Here is a 22,911-nt window from a genome sequence, read left to right as displayed (position 1 = left end):
ACATTTGCTTTTGTCCTGGAAGGGCATTCCTTTTCTGATGACATCAGTTTGACAGCTCTGGGGCAGAATATAATTAAACACGCCCCTCAGCCGTTAGGTAGCTATGAGTGAGAGAGGAGGAGCACTAAAATAAAACCTCACCCTCTATCCAAAAGTCCATTTAAGTTGGAACGGTTACTCTGAAATAATGTCGGCATGGCAGCAACTTCGCACACACTTTTTTTAAGCACTGTTCACACCAAGCACAATAACTATGAACAAACAGTTCTAAAAATCATTCTCAATATGAAAGAATAGTAGTCTCCACACCACAACTATAATGATAAAGGCACAGAGAAATGATATCATTGGAAACACTTTCAGAACGATTTTTTCCAGCTAACGAATGATACAGACATTGACAGCCAATCAGAATCCATTCTGCTATAACAAGCTCAAGAAATTAAAGCGGCAGATGCACATGCACTTAGAATAAACATACAATATCTTTCACTGGTTTCAAAGCTAATATCTTTATCTTTATTCTTATCGTTAAGGGGGGGGGGGGGGGAATGTATGAAATGCTATTTCATGCATACTGAGTTTTTTACACTGTTAAAGAGTTGGATTCCCATACTAAACATGGACAAAGTTTCAAAAATTAAGTTGTACGTTTGAAGGAGTATTTTTGTTCCAAAAATACTCCTTCCGGTTTGTCACAAGTTTCGGAAAGTTTTTTTCGAGTATGGCTCTGTGTGACGTTAGATGGAGCGGAATTTCCTTATATGGGTGCTAAGGGCACGTCTGCCGGAAGAGCACGCGCTCCCGTATAGCAGAGCAGAGAGAGGATGAGCACAGACAATCACTGATCAGAGCAAGAGCGTCGCGAAATGTCACAAAAGGAGTGTGTTTTTGGTTGCCAGGGCAAGACAACCCTGCACAGATTACCAAAGAAAAAACAGTATTAAGGGACCAGTGGATGGAGTTTATTTTTACAGAGCATCAATGGAGTTGTGCAAGTGTTTTTGTTTGTTCCCTGCATTTCGAAGATGCTTGTTTTACAAACAAGACCCAATTTGACAACGGATTTGCGTATCGTTTATTTCTTAAGGATGATGCAATCCCAACGAAAAAGGGTCACAATCGTGTGTTGGAACGGCAGGCGGTGAGTAAAACTGCTTAAAATATCTCTGCCTCCTTGTTAGTGCGTCCGCCTCCCATGCCGGAGACCCGGGTTCAAGCCCCGCTCGGAGCGAGTCGTTGCTGCTGCTGCTCTCGTTCAGTTTCAGCCTCTGGATCTGATTCTGGATCATAAATATACGCTGAATCTGACTATTAGCCATGGTTTGTTTTGGACATTTTTTTCCGGGATAAATCGGTACAGACTATCTTTCTCTTATGAATATAATAAAACTAAAGACATTTTGGAGTTATGAAGGATGCAGTACTACTCTATAGGTACTCAAGATTAACAGGATATTGAGTGAAAACTAACATTTCACCCCCCCTTTAATAAAGTTATCGTTCTTTGTGCGAACGGGGCTGAAACCTATTTTTAGGACAGACTTGATTTTAATATTTTTTTTTTTATGCATGATTACATTTGTTTTAATATGTAAGCACTTTGAGAAGTTTGCTATAAAGGTATATAAAATGAAATGTATTACTGTTACTATTATTATTATGTTGACTGGTATCACTGGCAGTGCAGAAAGTGCACACCACAGCTTTAATGCAAGATTTTTAAAAAGGGAATACATTTAATTAAGTGTTTCCAATCTGTCATATTTTAGTAGGTTTCAAATACTGAATGGAGATCAAAATGTTTTTTAAGCCAATTTCTCACCAGTGCAACGTGCAGGTTCAGTTCAGCATCAGTCTGTCTGTCTTCATCATCCTCCAGGGCCTCTGTCTGTCTTCCTCTCTCCTGCCACACTTTGGCTTCCTTCTGATGCTCTCTGCGGTACAGACTGCTGCGCTCGTTCACACTGGTGCGCCTCACTACTTTACTGTAAAAGCAAAATACAAAAAAGAAGGGTTGTCAGACACCATTCTTTATATTATTACACCTAATTGTATATTAAAATCACAGTTACCATGATTACTGGTAGTGAGCAAAGCACTGATATCTAGCACTATATTTTTGACCAAACATGTTAAAGAGCCACACAGATGGGAAATAAAAAATTACCTGTATTACAGTGTATGATGTAGCTGTCCATCAGTGTAAACAATGTGCAAAGTAATTAAACCAAAAAGTACACGATTCATAAAGTTATTGGCTTCTAAATTAAGGAGTCGACTCTGAATCGCTGAAACGAGTCGTTATAGATTTCAAATCTTTTGCCCATCTCTATGTACGTCACTAGGAACACTTTGCATAATAATCTCCGCCTACCATCTTGGGAGAAACGGAACTCTGACCTGCCCCACCCCCCCATGCAGACGTTCTGGTTGGTGTGATAGCATCATGTCGAGGATGTTTTTAATTGTAAAGGCAAGTTTGTTTTATTTTCACTGCCAAAGAATGAAGATCAGAAGAACCAATGGCTAAAATTCATTTTTACCACAATACCAGAGCAGTACAACAAATACCTTTTGTTGTGTTCACAACATTTCACTGATGACTGCTTTTCTAATCTCGGTGTATACAAGGCGGGATTTTCAAAGCGTTTGGCCATAAAAGAGGGTTAATTACCAACTTTATTTAGACCAACAAGCATCTCCGAATCACAACGCGAAGTATGATTATGAAGTTATGTGTTTGTTTTCTCCCGAGCGTCTTATCAGTATGTGTGCTGTCTGCAGCCTTTGTCTGGGCTGATCTTCATTTACAAACATGTCATTAAAATGAAGTGTAACAAGTGCTGCTAACAGATATTCTGTGATAAAGTAATACATATGAAAACAACGCGATGTCCGTTTTTCACGTCTCCCTTCATCATATCTAATGTGACCACGCCCCCGCTTAACGCTATATTCAGATTCAAACTGAAGTGCGTGGCTTGAATACACCCACACAGAAGAAAAAGCAGCGAGACTGTTCAAGTTTTTTATTTTACTGTTTGCTTCACGATGAGAGGAATAAGACATAATTCACCCCAAAAAGATGCTGACGCATTGTTTACCATGAAGTTGTGTGCGGAACAACGAATCAAAACTGACTATGTCAGTTGACCAATCAGAACACAGTATGCTACCGAAAGGTGTGGTTTAAGGAAACTGAATCTTTTGAACAGCTTCGCGCGAACCGTTTGGGGATCTCTGAGAATTGAGGTAATTTTAAAATTATATTTTGACAAAATTACAATGTTTTTTAACCTTGAATGGATTTAAACCTATTGTACAGGACTTATAAACAGTGATAGGAAGCTTAGAATTTTCATCTTACTGGCTCTTTAAAATATATTCAAAGAGAAGTTGGATAACACTTTAGAATAGGTAACACTTGTTAACTATTAACTACAACATCTCTCTCAATAAATTCTTAATTTGCTGCTTATTAATAATAAGTAAGGTAGTTGTTAAGTTTAGGCATTGGGTAAGATTAGGGATGTAGAATGAGGTAGAGTAAGGTATTAATATGTTCTTAACTAGCACTAATACATGGCTAATATTCTAGTAATATGCATGCCAATAAGCAACTAATAGTTGTTACCTATTCTAAAGTGTTACTTTTTTTTTTTTTAAGTGTTCCATAAACAATGCTGGTTGTGTTAAAAATGTCTTGTGTGAGTACACCCTTACTTCTCTCTCTCTCTCTCTCTCTCTCTCTCTCTCTCTCTCTCTCTCTCTCTCTCTCTCTCTCTCTCTCTCTCTCTCTCTCTCTCTCTCTCTCTCTCTCTCTCTCTCTCTCTCTCTCTCTCTCTCTCTCTCTCTCTCTCTCTCTCTCTCTCTATATATATATATATATATATATATATATATATATATATATATATATGAACTGCTTGCGTCTTGCGGAAGAACATTGTAGCCGGAGCTACTTCTCTCTGTTTATGTCTATGAAGAATCACAAAGGTACTGGGTTACTCCGCTGCGGTACCCCCGAAGCAATCTAAAATAGTCTGAATATAAACACTTATTATAGGTGTACCCTAGTGATTCAGGACAAGCTAAAAACACGGTTTGGAAAATCGATTCATGGTGTACTCCCTTATTATGTTCATTTTTCTACATTTTGAACACAAACAAAGTTACGGACCGCAGCTCTGATTGGTTGTTTTTTACCGGGAGTGCATGACTTTCTGCAAATGGCAATAGGACCACTGGGAGGAGCCAGAGGAGCTTGATTTTTTTCACAGATTATCTGTGTCATATTCTACTGTCAGGACATAATGACAGGTTTAATAAATATGTAAAAAATATTTTTTTACAAAAGTTCCCTACAGCACCTTTAACAAATGTCATTTTGTACCTCACAGTGTACATACATTTTGAATTCTGAGAATTAAAAAGTTTTTGTTACAATGAAAAATCATGTTCTGGAATGTTTTTCATGTGTGCTTTTCTGCCATGCATCAACATAGAGTGTTTGCACAAGGAGTCTGACAATCTCTGCACAGAGATCTGATCTCATCATCATCCAGTCTGGCTGGAATGATAGACAGACTAAATCCAGAAGAACTGTGGCAACATCTCCAATATGCTTCAGGAAACCTACCTGCAAAGCTACAATATATTTAAAGGTTTTATGCACTTGTGTAAAACTTAAGTTGTTAAGTAAGCTGTCAAATATAATGCCAAAATAGATTTTCTTTATCAAATTAACTTCTATTAACTAAACTAAATCAACATCTGGTGTGACCATCATTTGCATTTAAAGCAGCTTTAAAGCAGCTAAAGCAGTAGGTACACTTGCGCATGGTTTTTCAGGTAGCTTTGCAGGCAGGTTTCTTGAAGCATCTTGGAGACATTACAACAGTTTTATTGGATTGAGTGTTTTCTCAGTTTATTCTGTTTCTTCATGTTATTCCAGACAGGCTTGAAAATGAAGATGAGATCAGATCTCTGTGTGGAGCACTGGCTGTTGTCAGACTCCTTGTGCAAACAAAAATCTAAAATAAAAACAATTACTTCTTTGCTGTAGTAACAGCTTTTTATTAAACCTAAAGAGAGAGAATATATTAGACGTGGCTTTGCACTCTCTTCTTCAGCACTCACCCCCTGCTGCCCGTGCTGGACACTAGTCTCTGCAATGTGCTCTTGTGTTTGTCTTGACACTTCATGATTGCATCGTGTTTGTGTTTCAGCTCCATCATTTTGGTCCGGACCTCCTCATCAGTGCACACATCTACAAAATAAAAAGAATTGTGAAGCCTCCAATCAAGTCACTACTGATCAAACCTTCAGGATGTGTCATACCAAAAGGCGTCTCATCCAGCTCAGACTTGGCATTTAAATTTGCACCATTAGCTACCAGCAGCTCCACCATCTGAATCTAAAAGTGAAGAAAGACAAAATAACTCAAAAATCTACATTAATTCTGCTAGTTTTTGCCAACTAACTTCTTTATGGACTAATGTCCATATAATGTTTACTATTACTAAGTGTATTATTTATTACTTATTAAAAATAATAAATAAGATATTTTCATTCTCTCATTCTAGACATTTGGTTTTATTAAACCAAAAACGATATATGTCCCCTAGCCATAATAAACATGTCTGGTCATTTAACAAAAATAAAGCCAATGTTGAAAAGCCATAGGTGACAAACTAAGGACACCCTATGATTTAATTTTCTGTAGATCCACTTTTAGCAGCAATAACATCACATTAATGTAAATATGCAATTTAGTTTTCACGCACTAGACCCTCTTGTGTGTTAGTAATCACCTGTCCCCAGCAGGCAGCAGCATGGAGTGGCGTCCACCCATCAGTGTCCCTATCGTTAGGAGATATTCTGTGCTCCAGCAACAGCTCTCCGACTGACACGTATCCATTAGCAGCTGCTACATGCAGCTACAGAGAGAAAACAATATCTTCAGTTTTGGTAACATTATAGATGATCGTCCTGTCTACCTGCACTGCTATGTCTTACCAGAGTGGCCCCCTGCTCGTCCTTCACATTCAGGTCAGCTCCACTCGCAACCAGCTCCTGAAGGTCAGACAACATTGCTCTCTCCTTGGCTCCACGACATTCATCAATTCTATCCTGGGTAACCCCTAAATATAAACATACGGATAGTAGCAAGTGTTTTGTGATTTGTATACAAATTTACCTTCGACATAAATGTGTCTTTCTTCCACCTGTGTACTGAATACAGAAATCAAAACCTTATGAAATGTAATATTACAGCATGTAAGTCCTTGAAGTGTTATTATACAAATAAATGTATGATTGTTCTCACGGCTACATTACTTGTATTTACATATTCACAACAGAGTTTCTATCTGTAGCTCTTTTCAAACTGCAAATTCAGTAATTCACCATGTTAACGCATCTTGAGTAAAGCTGATGCATCATTACTTTAAGACATAATATAGACATAATAAAGGCACTGAAAAAGATCAATTAAGTTTTTCAGGTGAAACAGCCAAGACTTACATTTTAGTCTGGGATTGGGTTTAAGACTTGTATGTTTGTATGTTATTTGCTGTGTCATCAAGAAAATATAGTTTCCATACATGTAGACCTCACAGTCTTTGTTAATGGCTATCCTCATTTTTATACGGAGGTGCACAATATATCAGCGGCTGATATATTATTGGCCGACAGCTCGAAAAATGTAATTATTAATATTTCTGTGATACTGAAATATTGGATTTTCCACCAACATTTTCACTAATAATTTGGTCTAATTTGCTGAGATCCTTGTTAAAGCTAAAATACACTACAAGACTTTCAAAACAAGATTTCAAATAACTTGGCATCATATACTTGCCAACTTTGTTTTAAGGAAAAACTGGGCATCATTCACTGAACTAATATGAAAAAAAAAAAAAAATGAAAAACAAAAACAAAATTAAGTTTAATATCCTAAGACTTAATGCAATCATAGTCTAAGAATAAGAACAAATATATATTTTAGTAAATATATATAATTTTAAGTTCAGTTGGTTAAAAAAATAATGCTTCTGAAACTACTAATGTACTTGTTTTACTACTAGAGATGTGTTGTGTTGGTTTATGTTCATTACATGCTGTGTATTCTTGTTATTCTTTCAGTGTCTCATTATGGTTTAAGTCACTGTTATTCTTCTCAGTTATGTGTTAGAACTGGTCAAGATAACCATGCCTAATAATATAAATGGACAGAATAGAATTATACTAGCATATATTTTTAAATAAACATATGTAACACAGTCTCACGAATTCAGTCATTTTTAATACATTAGATGTTAGTATAATAGTTTTCATTTGACTTTAGTCAAATTAGCTAAAAGTTTGTTTAGTCAAACGAACAAAATTATAAACAAAAAAATACTAACATACTCTTTAAAAGCAAATATAACACAAAAGTATCTTATGAATTACTGTACATAAAAAGACAAGTTGCTGTTTGTCAAGAGCATTGAAATAATGTATCTTTTAAAAGCATCATTCCTCAACACTGCACATGAGAGGATTGATTAACTCAACAGAGAGTATATTATAAGCAACCCTCACCCCGCTCTGCCATGATCATCTCTATGAGCTCTAGCGTAGCCTCATCCTCACACAGATCATACGGCATGTTTCCATCTGCATTCACCGCTAACAGATCTGCACCCCTGAACACAAGTTACACACTATTTATACAGCAGTAAGTGTATATATAAGTTCATGTATTTATACAAGAATAAAAAAAAAAGTGTATGACAAAGCAATAAGATAAGCACAGTAAATTAACTATAAATTGAGACTCACGCTTCTATCAGCAGCTGGACGAGGTCAGTGTGTCCGCAGGTGGCCGCTGCATGTAAAGGGGTCCACAGCTCACTGTCACATGCATTCGCGTTTGCACCCGCATCCAGAAGACAGCGGGCTATTTCCAAAAAATCATCTATGCAGCTCTGCAGAGAACCACAAGAGCCATCTGAATTACTGTCTGTGAAGAACATGATTTAAGAGTAGGGAAGTGACAAGATGACCAACCTATCGAAAGGTCATCCAACAACAAACTAACTGACTTGAGTAGTCTACCAATATAATTTTGTGCTGTGTTTTAGTTGAGCTGATAGAGAACAAAGTGAAACAACCTTTTGAAATCGATTAGCTTAGTTTTTTTTTATCTCATTGACAGTTCTGCCATTATAGGAGTATGTGATATTGTGGTAAGTCTACTGAGGACTACACTGATTTACTGTATTTATGTTTACAACATGAAACAGATTCAGCTGAGCTGATGTTCTTGTTTTGCAGCCTGTGTTTGTGTTGTTTTTGTTGATGAGCATGTACCTGATGAAGTGCAGTGAGCCCGTCTTCGTTGAACAAGTCTGGACTGACTCCATTATTGAGCAACTGTCGTACTGCCAGGAGACAAAAATACTTTTTGGTCACCAAAACTATAAACTATTAACATTTTGGACAAATTATGGCATTACAGGGATCATTTGCCTTAAAAATGACACTTCTGTCATCACTGTCAACACACTGATGTTGACAGAATTTTCTCTTTCTTTCCTTTGTGAAACACTCAGAAGGTTTTATAAAATGTCTCATTGTTTTTTGTCTATACAACTGAAGTCAAAAGGGCCCAAGGTTGTTTGGATCCAATTTTATAAATGTTCTGCAGAAGTCTTACAGAAATTACATGATGGTGAGTAAATTATGATTTTTTTTAAACTATACACTCAATCTTTGTTCAAACTATAAGGAAGTGAGCAGTGAGGTGCAGTTTAGAGTGAAGAGTTCTGATTTGTGAAGCACGATCACAATCAGAATGTTTCTATTTATTATTTCTGTGTACTTTATCTACAACTAGCAATGCCTGGTCTTTAATTAAGAATAAATTATTTTTGGGAATATATGATACTAAGTGCACTGTTGGATAGACTATTTACTTTATTACTATATTTTAAGTAAATATTACTACTTACTTAACATTATTAATAATTCTTAATTCGCTTATGAATAATCAGGCCAATATGCATCAGTATCTGTATATATGAATTTGTAAACAGAGGGTGCAGATTACAAATCTAAACACACAGATTGATAAACTGAGGTTATAGTTCATGAATCTGTGGTGAAATTATTAAAATGAGAGAGCAATGTACAAATTTGTCAATATAATTGTGAGTGTATGGGCACAGATTATTGGAATTATTGGCCCTACCAAAATATAATAATTATTTTGACCATTCTTTAAATTTTTGCCTACCTATCAAGATCTGTACAAATATTTTTGTTTTTATTTTTGTTAAAGTATGTAGTCTTGATTTCCAGGGTAAAAAGGCACAAGGTAACATGTGTAATCACAGTGTAAGCAAATCACAACAGAGGGAATTTGCATGAAAGGTGGAGCAAAAAACTGCTTTCAATATCACATTAAAGGTGGATCCTGGATTATTTCATTAATTTCAAAAAAGATTTAACAGAGGTGTGTGGACTTCCTACAGTCACTGCAATTAACAAAACAGATGTGCAATACTGTTAGTCTTACCCTCCTCTATGTCATTCCTGGCTGCAGCCTCCAGCAACGTTACACTGGTGTTGAAGGTCACCCTTCTGCTTTTCTTCACCCCATCTCCCTTGTGGTTGCCCTTTTGAGTACGGGCACTGTCCTTCTCCATCTGAGCCCAGCCTTTCAGCTGCTGTGCCCGTCTCTTCTGTGCATGCTTTAGGCGCTCAGTGGCAGAGAGGCGGCCGATAGTTGCCATCTCTGCTAGCAGCTCAGCATGCTCTGCCATATCTCCCAAGTCAAGACTCACAATTCCTTCTCGCACCACAAAGACTGTGGCTTCTGCTTGGAGCTTCTGCTGTTTACTCTCATAGGCATTCAACTCTTTCACACTTTCAATTCTGACATCCAAACGTCTGATGAGAGCTGCAAACAAACTGGAGATCCAATGGGATAATGTAGAGACGCAGATGACTGCCAGTGACGGATCATATTCTTTATAACTCTTTCTCTATAGACCAGGAAGACAAGTTCTGCAAAGAAAGAGTGCAAAGTTCTCATGTCTTGTTTTGACAGTACAGTAAATCAGTACAGTACAAAAAATGGATGAATATTCTCTTTGAATTGTGTAATAGATAGGCCTGGGACAGTTACCACATTACCGCAATACCGCGGTCACGTGACGCCTACCGCGGGTCTAAACCTGTAACCGTCATCACCGCACAAAAAAAAACCAAACATTGGCCTGCACATCTGAATGCCTTCGGCAGAAATTAGCTGCCCAACCGACAATTATAGAAGCAGTTTAGTCTCAAATATAATTCAAGCAAAAAACACGATTCACACATCCGTAGACAATTTCACATGCATGAAACCTAATTCACGTACACACAAAAAAAATTCACTTGCGTGAAAAAAAATATAGATTCACAAAAAGCAATTCACATGCGCAAAATAAAATTATATATTTATAAAATACGTTTCACAAATGCAAAAAACAATTTGTAGATATACAACTGTGCACAAAAACCTTTGAATGTTTAAAATGTACGAGTGTCTGAATGTACGAATCGTCATTTACTACGAATCCACTCGGTGTGTGTTTTTGAGACTTTCCTGGCAGAGCTCTCTTCCCACGTGGGTCTGTCGTACTCTTTAGCCAATCAGATGCGAGCTTACCATTCAACCAATCATATCATAAGCCACTGAGTGCATTCAAGGAGCACGATTCTGCGCACCTTTTGAGCAATATGGATTAATTAGAACGGAAATTGAGCCTTTACATCAGTAATACATCAGTATAGATTTTAAAATATTGCTTATTACTTATAAAGCCCTGAATGGTTTAGCACCTCAGTATTTGAATGAGCTCCTTTTACATTATACTCCTCTACGTCCGCTACGTTCTCAAAACTCAGGCAATTTGATAATACCTAGAATATCAAAATCAACTGCGGGCGGCAGATCTTTTTCCTATTTGGCGCCTAAACTCTGGAATAACCTACCTAACATTGTTCGGGAGGCAGACACACTCTTACACTCTTTAAATCTAGATTAAAGACCCATCTCTTTAACCTGGCATACACATAACATACTAATATGCTTTTAATATCCAAATCTGTTAAAGGATTTTTAGGCTGCATTAATTAGGTAAACCGGAACCGGAAACACTTCACATAACACCGTACTTGCTACATCATTAGAAGAATGGCATCTACGCTAATATTTGTCTGTTTCTCTCTTGTTCCGAGGTCACCAGATCCAGTCTGTATCCAGATCAGAGGGTCACTGCAGTCGCCCGGATCCAGTACGTATCCAGACCAGATGGTGGATCAGCACCTAGAAAGGACCTCTACTGCCCAGAAAGACAGCGGAGACCAGGACAACTAGAGCCCCAGATACAGATCCCCTGTAAAGACCTTGTCTCAGACGACCACCAGGACAAGACCACAGGAAAAAGATGATTCTTCTGCGCAATCCGACTTTGCTGCAGCCTGGAATTGAACTACTGGTTTCGTCTGGTCAGAGGAGAACTGTCCCCCCAACTGAGCCTGGTTTCTCCCAAGGTTTTTTTCTCCATTCTGTCACCGATGGAGTTTCGGTTCCTTGTCGCTGTCGCCTCTGGCTTGCTTAGTTGGGGTCACTTCATCTACAGCGATATCATTGACTTGATTGCAAATAAATGCACAGACACTATTTTAACTGAACAGAGATGACATAACTGAATTCAATGATGAACTGCCTTTAACTATCATTTTGCATTATTGAGACACTGTTTTCCAAATGAATGTTGTTCAGTACTTTGACGCAATGTATTTTGTTTAAAGCACTATATAAATAAAGGTGATTGATTGATTGAATCCAGCATGGCGAATGAAGAACGGGAAAGAACGGGTAAGAGTTTAGTTTATTTCATAAAAGTCTGAGTTTACACATTTTATCGTTTACACATTCAATCAAGACAGTTTTTCTAGTTAGAAAACTAGTTAGAAAAAAATACCGTTGTAACAAGACAGTTACAGTAATTATAAATTCAACTGCAATCAGGATAGTAAAAACAAAGACCTGTAAAGACAAAAGCAAAATTTTGAGAGTTGTGAAATTATAATTCTAAATAATCTTGTTTTATAAATTGATGTCTGTTAGGTCAGTATGTACTTTCTTACAGTAATACATTTTAAAACACGTAGCCTAGTCATTGTTAACCACTACGTTGAAGCAATGTAGTTCGATCAAGATAAACAACATCAGATATTTAGAAACGTTGTTTAATTTGTAACTAGATATGTTATAGTGGTTCTCAACCTTTTTTTCCACTGGGCCGCAGTATGGCCCAAGTCCAAGTGCAAGCGGATTGCACAGGTTCGAGTAGCAATGGGCTTCTTCACACTGCCTCCACATGTGCAATTGTGCTTTTGAAGCCTACTGACCGCGCGGTCATAAAAAAATGGGAGGTACGCGTTCGTCCTCTCAGAGCCTCCGCACGCACTCTCCCATGACGATGATTACATCACGCCTACCTAGCGGTCCATAGCGGTCTCCCCACGGACGCGGAAAGTTTAAGATATGGCTTAAGATGCAGTCTGTAAGACGCACACAGGAGCATGACTTGACGCGACATTGCAGAAAATGTGCATTCACAAATGTAGCCAATGTTGATCCAAATATGGAAAGCACATTCAAATTTAATAATATAAGGTTCTCTCCAGAGATGTTTTGCATCATTTCTTCAATTAAGGATGATTGCTATGTAATATATGGTGTTCCCATTTGCCTGAACTTCAAGTAAAATGTGGGGCAAACCGAAAATCCAGCACTCTCCTTCATTACTGATACTGCGACTATTATTTTTTCTACGTGTTTATTCGCTGGCATTTTTCACATTTCTTTTTTTTCTCCCTTAAAAACAAATTTGTCCATTATGATGCTCAATTTTACCGAACTAATGGCTGTTGATTGAATTCTGCCAAAGCGGGCGCTTGTATGCGTTCGTTAAATGAGTAATGTTATGTGAGTAGGGCTGGGCGATATATCTAACGATATGATCATGCGCATCTAATCAGTAAAGCTGCTTCCTTGATCACTGCTAAAATTGCCATCACCTGCTTATAATTGGAGTGGCATTTAATAGACAGAGCCGTAGATCGCTGACAAGCTACGCAATATTGCGTTCATTATCGCAGATGAATTACCTTCGATAATGAACGCGATATTGCGTAGCTTGTCAGCGATTTGCGGCTCTGTTTATTAAATGCCACTACAATTATAAGCAGGTGATGGTGATTTTAGCAGTGATCAAGGAAGCAGCTTTACTGATTAGATGCGCATGATCATATCGTTAGATATATCGCCCAGCCCTATATGTGAGTAGGTCTGATCATGTCTGAAAATCATATATGAAACATAAAATAATTTAAAATAAAAAAACATTAGGCTATAGCTTATATTTCTTAAGTAAATGTTTAAATTAATGTAAAAAATAATTATAATTGTAAAACTAAAAAAAAAAATGTTTTGAGATGATGCTGCTCCTAGCTCCATGGTCATTTAATAGACCTAATCTATTGTTTCTTTTACGCGGCTGAAAATAACCGTGCTTTCTGTTACTGAGCCTGTGTCTGTCACTCGTCCTCTTAAAAGTGGAAGCTTGTGCGTAGCTTTGTTGCATTATATTGAAACTTTGTTGATGTTCTTTTTTCATGACTCTTTATATGGCGATAAAAGACAGCTTTGTTGCGTTTTTTTTAAGTGGGGATTGGGGATGCGCCAACCCGGTTGGGACATAGAAGGGGGTGCACAGGAAAAAAAAAGTTTGGGAACCGCTTCACTATAACAAGAAAATAACAAGGAAATTAGAACGACAGTACATTGAATTAAATTGCAATGAAGTTACAAACGATCCACATCATTAAAGAGAATAAGCTCTGAAATATTTAAAATAAAAACGAGGATCAATCTGAAACTTTTCAAGTGCGACAAAAAATGACCTACACACGATCCACAACATAAGTTGCAAAAAGAGCATAGGCTCAAACATAAAATAAAATGAAAGAGGATGCATCTGGAACTTTTCGAGTGCAGCGCAAAAGTCGCTCAGCCTGCAGCGAGAGAGAGAATTCCTCAAGATTTTATATTTGCTCATTTTCTTTCTCTATTCTCTTCGTCTCTGTTGCCTCCAAATCCTCACTCTCTCTTGGCCCCTCTCCTCCTGACTAACAACTTTATCATAAGATGTCCGACTTGACAGTTTCTCTGATTTCAGCCAGTTAAGTATATTTATAATATATATTATGGAATGAATGAAACGAGTTGGCACGCATATTAGCCTGTAGTACATAAATGAAGAACAGTGCGATGAAGACAGCATCTGTCTTCTACTTTTCCATCGAAAACTAATAAATTATAGTTTTTTTTTTTTTTTTAAGCGATTACAAAGGAAATGTTTACTGTTCATGTTTTTTTATTGTTTGGAAAAATCCAATAAAAAAAAAAAACAGACCGCCATTACATTTTTCCTCTCGCGCACCACCCTTTGGGAATCCCTGAACTAAACGATCATGAAGTCGCTGAATAATATACTGCTTTAGATATTCCTAAATTATAAGAAGAAAAAGATGCATTTCAATGTACAGACAATATATTTGCAAATTAAACAATGTTTCTAACTATCTGATGTTGTTTATCTTGATCGAACTATATTGCTTCAACGTAGTGGTTAACAATGATTATGTTTTAAAATGTATTACTGTAAGAAAGTACACACTGACCTAACAGACATCAATTTATAAAACAAGATTATTTAGAATTATAATTTCACAACTCTCAAAATGCTACTTTTGTCTTTACTGGTCTTTCTTTTTACTATCCTGATTGCAGTTTAATTTATAATTACTGCAACTGTCCTGTTACAACTGTATTTTGATTGAATGTGTAAACGATAAAATGTGTAAACTCAGACTTTTATGAAATAAACTAAACTCTTACCCGTGCTTCCCGTTCTTCATTCGCCATGCTGGATTACTGATGTAAAGGCTTAATTTCCGTTCTAATTAATCCATATTGCGCAATAGGTGTGCAGAATCGTGCTCCTTGAATGCACTCAGTGGCTTATGATATGATTGGTTGAATGGTAAGCTCGCATCTGATTGCCTAAAGAGTACGACAGACCCACGTGGGAAGAGAGCTCTGCCAGGAAAGTCTCAAAAACACACACACAAATCCAAGTGGATTCGTAGTAAATGACGATTTGTACATTCAGACACTCGTACATTTTAAACATTCAAAGGTTTTTGTGCAGTTGTATATCTAATTGTTTTTTGCATTTGTGAAAAGTATTTTATAAATATATAATTTTATTTTGCGCATTTGAATTGCTTTTTGTGAATATATTTTTTTTTTCACGCACATGAATTTTTTGTGTGTACGTGAATTAGGTTTCATGCATGTGAAATTGTCTACGCATGTGTGAATCGTGTTTTTTGCGTGAATAATATTTAAGTCTAAACTGCTTCCATAGACAATTGCGCATTTAAGCTACTATTCCATCGAAACATGGCAGAGAGGGCTAACTTGGTGGCAAAGCCAAATGTCACGTCGCCAATATGGGCACAAATTGGCTTTGAACCTGATGAAAAAGGACTTCCAGACAATTTTAATGAGCCCATTTGTAGAATTTGCAACAAAAAGATTCCGGTATCACGTTCAAATATGTCCAACCTGAGGACGCATCTTACAATACCGTCATTGTTTTTGTTTTTTTTACTTATAAATATTATTTATATTTATCTTATTTATAAATATTAATTATATTTATCTTATTTGTAAGTAAAAAACAACCACAATATTGTGAGCAGCGACACTTTGTTAAATGAAATAGCATTCGTTAAATTATAGCCTTGAACCACACTGAGACCAAAGCGCACACGGGATATAGGCTAAATAAATATGTAAAAATATATAATATAAATAATATTTATATATATTATAGATTTTTAGATATTTATATTAATTTAGCCTATATGTCTACATATTTATATTACTCTCTATGCCTTCGTTAAATAGCCTTCATTAACCAATGAGACAAAAAAGCGCACACGTAATATCTATATAAATATTAAAATAGCTAAACATGTACAAATATGTAATATAAAATTTAAATCATATTAAATTTAATTCATATATTATATAATATAAATAATATAAAAATATGTTAATTTAAATAATGTTAAAGCAAAGTCTATCCTAAATGTGTTTTAATTTGTTCACAGTATTGCCCCACCAGGTTGGGAACAAAGCAAAAAATGATTGCGCGCATTCTTGAACAAGGCCCTGCCATTCGGAGGGTTTTGAATGACCGGTGTCAGGACACCGGCGCACACAACACCTAATTCAGACGTGGCAGGACATGGAGGTCATGGAATTGGTGAATGCAGCCCTGAAAAATGTTGCCGATTTCACGATGCCTTCTGAGCGAGCAGTGACTGCATCCTCTTTGAAACCGGTGCTGCAGCTAGTCACCGAGGATCTGCTGCTCCCTGCTGTGGAGGACATCCAATTGACGCGCACATGAAAGAAAAAATGTCTGCCGTTTTGATGGAAAAATACAGTGCACCCTCAACTCAAAGACCGCGTTTGTCGACCCTAGGTATAAGGACATTGACATTTCTGACGAGGTGAAGGATGAGCTCACGGGGAAGATGATGAATGTCCCCGCCCGAAAATATATGACCATTTGCACTACAAGCATTCCCTCAGAACGTGAGTTCAGTGCTGCAGGTAACGTCTTTACGTCTTTCAGGGCCTCCCTTAAACCTGACAAAGTGAACATGCTAGTTTTTCTAGCAAAAAATATGAAGGCTGGGATGTAAACCATAGCGCATTTCATTTTGCCAGCACTCTTTTTTCAGACATAATTTTTCTTCTAAATGTTCTTATTCTAAATATGAAATAATAAATGTTAAATAAACGTGTCCCTTAACTCAACTGCCTTAGCCTCTGTGTGCGCAAAAGTCGTTATAGTTTAAGTGATTGTTTGATGACGACGACTGTAGCCTAATCTGAAGGTAAAAATAGGTAAAATAAACATGCAAATTAATATTAATAATTAATAGGGTTGCGGTTTAACGCAATACCGCGGGAATTTATTGCTTTTCAACCGCGGTAAGAAAAATTCAATACCGTCCCAGGCCTAGTAATAGATAACATTATACAGCTTGAATGAGAAGTTTTTAGGCACTCATCATAATTGAGATTTGAGATCTTAAAAAGATTTAACTGCATATTTCCAAGCAACAACTTTAAATTATCGAACATAGATTGTTGAAAATAGATTTTGGAAACACTGCCTTAGGTCATAGGAAAAAAAAAATCTAAACTCCAAGTCTATCCAGCCTTGAATGAACACAGAAAGCCTATAATGCAAGAATGTTACAATGCCTAATTTTAACTTGCTAAACCTGTCACTCACCGCCGATTATGTAGCAAATCACCCCCAGGTATGCAGTTTCTGAAGCTGGCCCAAATCCCTAAAAAACTTAAAAATAACTAATGCAGTGCAAGTACTGATTGATTTTTTTAAGATAAATTTATAAAAATTTAAATATAAATAAGGATAAATGTATATGCTGTTTAATGTTAGTTATCATATTGGAGATTTTGGAATAAGATATGGTTTACTGACAAATTTGGAAGTTTATAGATAGCTATTAGCAGTCTATCATCATTAGCCAATTTCCCACCATCACACAAAACTATTCCAAGTCCAGTAAGGAATGGTTCTAATTGATTTTCTAAAGTGCAGCTCAACATAGAACAATTACAAACAACATGGAGTTCTTGACACAGTTAGCTAACCATGAACATCTTTCCTGGTGGAATGCTTGTATTGATTTGATGATGGTTTTGTAGTACTGGTATAGTACAGTAAAAAATAAAAAAATAAGTAACATTAATTTATCACTCATTTAATATTATGTCAATGAATGTACTGTATATCTAGTCTATGACTTGACATCTTTCAAGTACGGCTGGGAAATTTTACAGAATTTATTGATTAATTCAAGTTTATTGTTTTGCCACAATTAATTTTTTTTGTAATCAAGGAATCGCGATTTTGAATAGAAATATTACCAAATGTTAAAATTAGATGCTCTGACAACATACCTGTGTTAACAGTAAAGAGAAAAGAACAATCCAACCGCATGTCAGAGCAGGTGGGAAGTGCTCTTTGAAGGACCCTAAATATAGCGCTAAGTGCCATTCACACAGAGTGTGCTTTAATGTTGACAAAGATGTGAAGCAGGCAGTGCAAGAAGATGGAAGTGAACTTCTTTAAACTTGAGCACAGTGTTTTTGGAATCGCGTTTCATGCATGAGACACTGCAAGAGTGACGTTTTTTCAGCACAAGTCAAACACATCCATGTTTACACAGAAAAAAACTATGGAAAAGCAGTGCATTCGAATAAAGAGCCTGTAAAGAACTACTACTGTATGTCTGATAGGTCATGTTTGCATCATGGTGACAGGCATAAAGCTGCTGTTGTTTTTAAAGAATATTTATAGTAAATAAAAGTATACTGGTGTTATAGACTTCCTTCACTCATTTTGAATTTGAATTACCTTGACTTTTGAGATTTTCTAAAAGAATTTCCCTTCCATATTTCTGAACACATAATATGTATGAGACAATTTTGTACAATAGGCCTATGTAGTTGTAGTTTTTTCATCTTTTCTGCAATGATATTTAACAAGTGATTTGTTTAACATTTACATCATATTGACAACTTCATGTGTGCTGCACTTGGTAGAGAATTTTCTAACTAGAGGGTTAATAATAAAAAGTAACTTGAATCATGTTTAGTTACATTTTCATGTCAACTAGTTAAAAATCTTTAAAAAAGAATTGAAAATCGGTCAAACATTCTGGAAAAATTACAATTTTATTTGTTTTGTAAAATAGCCTAGTCCTACTTTCAAGTTCTTTTAGGTTCTTTCATGATTGTGTTCAAGTTCTTATCCATGCAAATTGCAAACCAACCCGAAAAGTATTAATACTGGATTAAGAAAAATATCTCCTTACATGGTGTATTTCTAGCTGAAATCCTATTGTATCTGTACTGACATTATTTTGCTTTTTTATCTTCTATTTGCCCAGATTCTTACAGGGATTGTTCACCCCAAAATGAAAATTCTGTCATCATTTACTTACACTCCAAACTCCAGAATTGTTCCAAACCAGTAAAAGTTTTTTTCTTCTGCTTAACAACACCCACAGAAGCGTAATGATATTATGCAGCACCTGAAAATAGGCTACTGTTGGAAGTTATCTGGGCACTGCGTAATATCACTGCGCCTGCTGCACTCATGGTACGGCAGTAAAGTTCCTTGATTATTACATTGGAATGATAGTATAGTTCCTAGCCATATCTGCCTAGAAAATCGCAACTTTTCATTTTTCTATCGGTCTTAGTAAACAATACAGAAGAGTCAAGTTTTAAAAAGGAAAAATACTGAAACTCTTTGGTCATTTTTAAGCGAGATGCTAATGGTCTAATCAGATTCAATGATCTATGCCGAGCAACAGCTAAAGTGCTACCGCTAGAACTGGAGATCGACTGAATGAAAAAAAAAAAAAAAAAAGAAACAGTAAAACTCGAGCCTGTTATCAAAAATAGTGGAGTGTTCCCTTAAGTTAATAGACGCAGGGCTTTATACAGATAGAGATCAAATTGTCACAGAGCCAAACAATATTCACTCACAATGTACAATGCTAGGTTTATTACAAAGCTTGCCTAAGAAACAAGCTAGAGCAGAGGTGAAATGCAAAGGAGAGGAAAATTTGTGTGTGTGTGTGTGTGTGTGTAAGTGCTGTTGAATTTACAAGTTGTCTGAAAGTGGTGCTGAAGCACCTGACTTTTTTTTTTTTTCTAATGCTCTTTTTGCAATACTTTTCCCACTTTTAAATTTTATATTTTAATTTTATTGGATTTAGCCCATATCATAAATTCTCAATCAATCGTGTTACCAAAAACACCATTTAAGTTCTAATCTGTGAGGCTGTGCGAGCACCTGCCCCTCAACATCTATAGTAACAGCCACCACAGGTAACACAAACACAAGCAAATTAAGAGCCCTGCCCCTGTGGAGCAGCATCTCTCTTTCCCTGACCTATCTTCGCTGGTGACAGACAGGTAACTACTGTGTTTGCCCTACGATCCAGCATGGTTTGTCACTGTTGTAAAACTAAACCACTTTTAAAGCATCTCAGTACATGCCATACTAACTTAGGAAATTGCCCCCCATTAAACATAAAAGGGATAGTTCACATAAGTATTCTATCATTTACTCACCCTCAAGTTGTTCTTCTGTTAAGCACAAAAGAAGATAGGAATGTTGGTAACCAAACAGGTAACCAAACTGTAGCCACTGACTTTCCCAGTATGGAAAAAAATACTGTCATGCAACTGTTTGGTTACCAATATTATTCAAAATATCTTCTTTTTGCATTCAACAGAAGAAAGATACAAAGCAGTCTGCCACCAAATTTAATAAAAATGTCCTCAAGGACAGGCCAGACAACTAGCTGTCCAGTGTGGCTCCATTCAGGGAGTTTTTTTTTTTTTTTTTTTAGAACTAATGTAGAGATGCACTGATCGATCAGCCAGGCATCAGAATTGGATGATTTTCCCCATGATCAGCCCGGATCGGTGAACAGCCGAACAGTCTCACTTCTTTCCGATTTCAAGCCGATCCCTTTTGTTACCAGCGGCACAGGCGATAACGTTACGTCAGCTGCACATTCTCGCTCTCTACTCTCCAACAACCACTTCTCTCTCACACACGTCTCATTCGCTTCGGTTAAATGGTGCTAGTATTGCACATTATTAAGCACGTCATTCCTGCAGGTTTCATGCTTACTCAAAAAGCGCGCGCACCAGCACTGATCTATATTAGTGAAGCGCACAACCCGGACTCAGTCTCAAACAGCTTGTGAGCCACAAATACCAAAATGAGTGGCTAACTGCGCTAAAAAGTTCAAATAGATACAAAATGATGTCAAAATGCCCATTTTGGCGAGTATCCAATTAAAATAATTGGATTAAATTTTTTTTTTTTTGTATTTCTTACCTGAATAAAAACTCACCTAACCTGAAAAACTTAGTTTAATAGCTCTATTTATTCCATTGCATTTATTTGTGCTTTTGTTTGCAGTTTTTTTTTTTTATATGTTCTTATTTTATTATTGACTTTTTACTTGTTTTGTTTGTTTTTCTATGAAACTTTTAACTTGAAAAGTTGAAATTTGTGTGACTGTACTGGAAACAAAGTAAATCCTTAACTATTTTGCTTTGAGAACAATTACTATCAACTATTACTATAGAACTGTATAACATAATATAACATAAGAATAGTCATGTATAACATAATATAACATAAGAATAGTCATGCCCAGAAAATAGATTGAGATAATGTCACAAAATTTGATACCCATTCTTTTGTCAATGTCACAACTACAAACAGAGGCCATCTGAGCATTTGTTCTTGGATTTCTGCCAGGAAGATTCTTTAGAGTTCATCAATCATTATCAAAACCATTGAACTTTGAAAGCAGCAAGACTTTTCCTGCACTAATAATGACTTGACAATTGTAAGGTGGGATAAAAGTATAGGTTGGCACTGACAACGGACAGTCAAAACTACAACCGATGTATAATTTGATGCAAAACGATCTATTAAATCTAGCTATCGTATATGTCAGAGGTTTCCATGATTTTAATTTTAACAATATTCTATTAATAGTCAATGTTGTTAGATACAAAGAATTCAGCTATTAGGACCAATAGTAATGAAATTCACTCATTATGATACCACAGTAAAAATTATGATCATTTTTATGACTCTTTAACATTTAAATATTAATTCTAAATAATAACAACACACAGTAAGCTGTTACAATATAACTGTTAAACTGTTATTAATGATATAATAGACTGCAGCAGGTCTATTAGGCTTCATTTATATTGTATTGCCTCTGCACACATATATTATAACACATCAAATCTTTTGTCTCGACTGTTTACAACGACCAGGTGCCAAATTAAGTTAGTTCTTGATATTAATGAGTCTATACTACCGTTATATTTTTATATCGATTTGGTACTAGTAATTGACATCACTAGCCAAAAGTAGTATTTACAATAAAACTATTCATAAACCATTATCCTTTAATGTGATCATTTCCAATTCTAAGTCATGGTCTAAAACTGCAACACCCTGACCTGGACTTTACACATATTCTATGAATCAGTTTTTAATTCATCATTACTACAGTATGCTGTGTCTCGCTGAAAAATGCCATGGAATTTGTCACTTCTGTGTTTTTTTTTTGTTTTGTTTTTTGATTGCTGTAACTGAAAAATCAAAAGGATAAAAAATGAACAGATTTAAGACTTGGAACTTCTAATGCGAGACATAAACATGATGATGGTAGAAATGTCTTTTTTTGATGTCGTACAGGTATATCACCATCTGATAACATTTGCAATAGGGCTACACGATTATGACAAAATTCATAATTGTCGATTATTCCTTTGAAATTTAAACTGCGATAATTGATTACATATAAAATGAATGATGTTTATACCTTTGTTTGAAACAACTGCATGCCATATTTTTATATGAAAAGAAACAGGCTGAAAACACTAACTGAAAATATTTGCATTGCTTTTCTATAGTATTAAGACTCAAATGTCATCTATACATTGGATTAGTTTCTTTAAATAAAAAGGTAAAAATATGAATGCTATTATGTTTTACTAAAACTAAAATTAAAAGAATGGAAAAACCCTTAAGATAACATGTAGAAAGAAAAGAAAGCATCTTAAGC

At 36.0% G+C, this 22,911-nt stretch overlaps 1 protein-coding gene across 1 annotated transcript in view; it reads right to left on the bottom strand.

Moving 5' to 3' along the window:
• LOC113112129 (protein phosphatase 1 regulatory subunit 16A-like) overlaps window positions 1-22,911 on the bottom strand; it is a 31,342-nt gene that overhangs the window by 4,517 nt on the left and 3,914 nt on the right. Inside the window, exons 2-10 of the mRNA XM_026277580.1 lie at window positions 9,569-10,059; window positions 8,362-8,432; window positions 7,831-7,976; window positions 7,591-7,694; window positions 6,022-6,146; window positions 5,817-5,942; window positions 5,344-5,419; window positions 5,143-5,272; window positions 1,826-1,988 (exon numbers count right to left, since the gene is read on the bottom strand). Of these exons, the coding sequence (XP_026133365.1) occupies window positions 1,826-1,988; window positions 5,143-5,272; window positions 5,344-5,419; window positions 5,817-5,942; window positions 6,022-6,146; window positions 7,591-7,694; window positions 7,831-7,976; window positions 8,362-8,432; window positions 9,569-9,815 (1,188 nt within the window). The 5' untranslated portion in view covers window positions 9,816-10,059. The remainder of the gene's footprint in view (window positions 1-1,825; window positions 1,989-5,142; window positions 5,273-5,343; window positions 5,420-5,816; window positions 5,943-6,021; window positions 6,147-7,590; window positions 7,695-7,830; window positions 7,977-8,361; window positions 8,433-9,568; window positions 10,060-22,911) is intronic.

The sequence above is a fragment of the Carassius auratus genome, chromosome 12 (genome assembly GCF_003368295.1).
Source record: "Carassius auratus strain Wakin chromosome 12, ASM336829v1, whole genome shotgun sequence".
Lineage (NCBI taxonomy): Eukaryota > Metazoa > Chordata > Actinopteri > Cypriniformes > Cyprinidae > Carassius > Carassius auratus.
The sequence above is the reverse complement of the archived record's forward strand: the minus strand, read 5'-3'. Positions and strand labels throughout refer to the sequence as shown.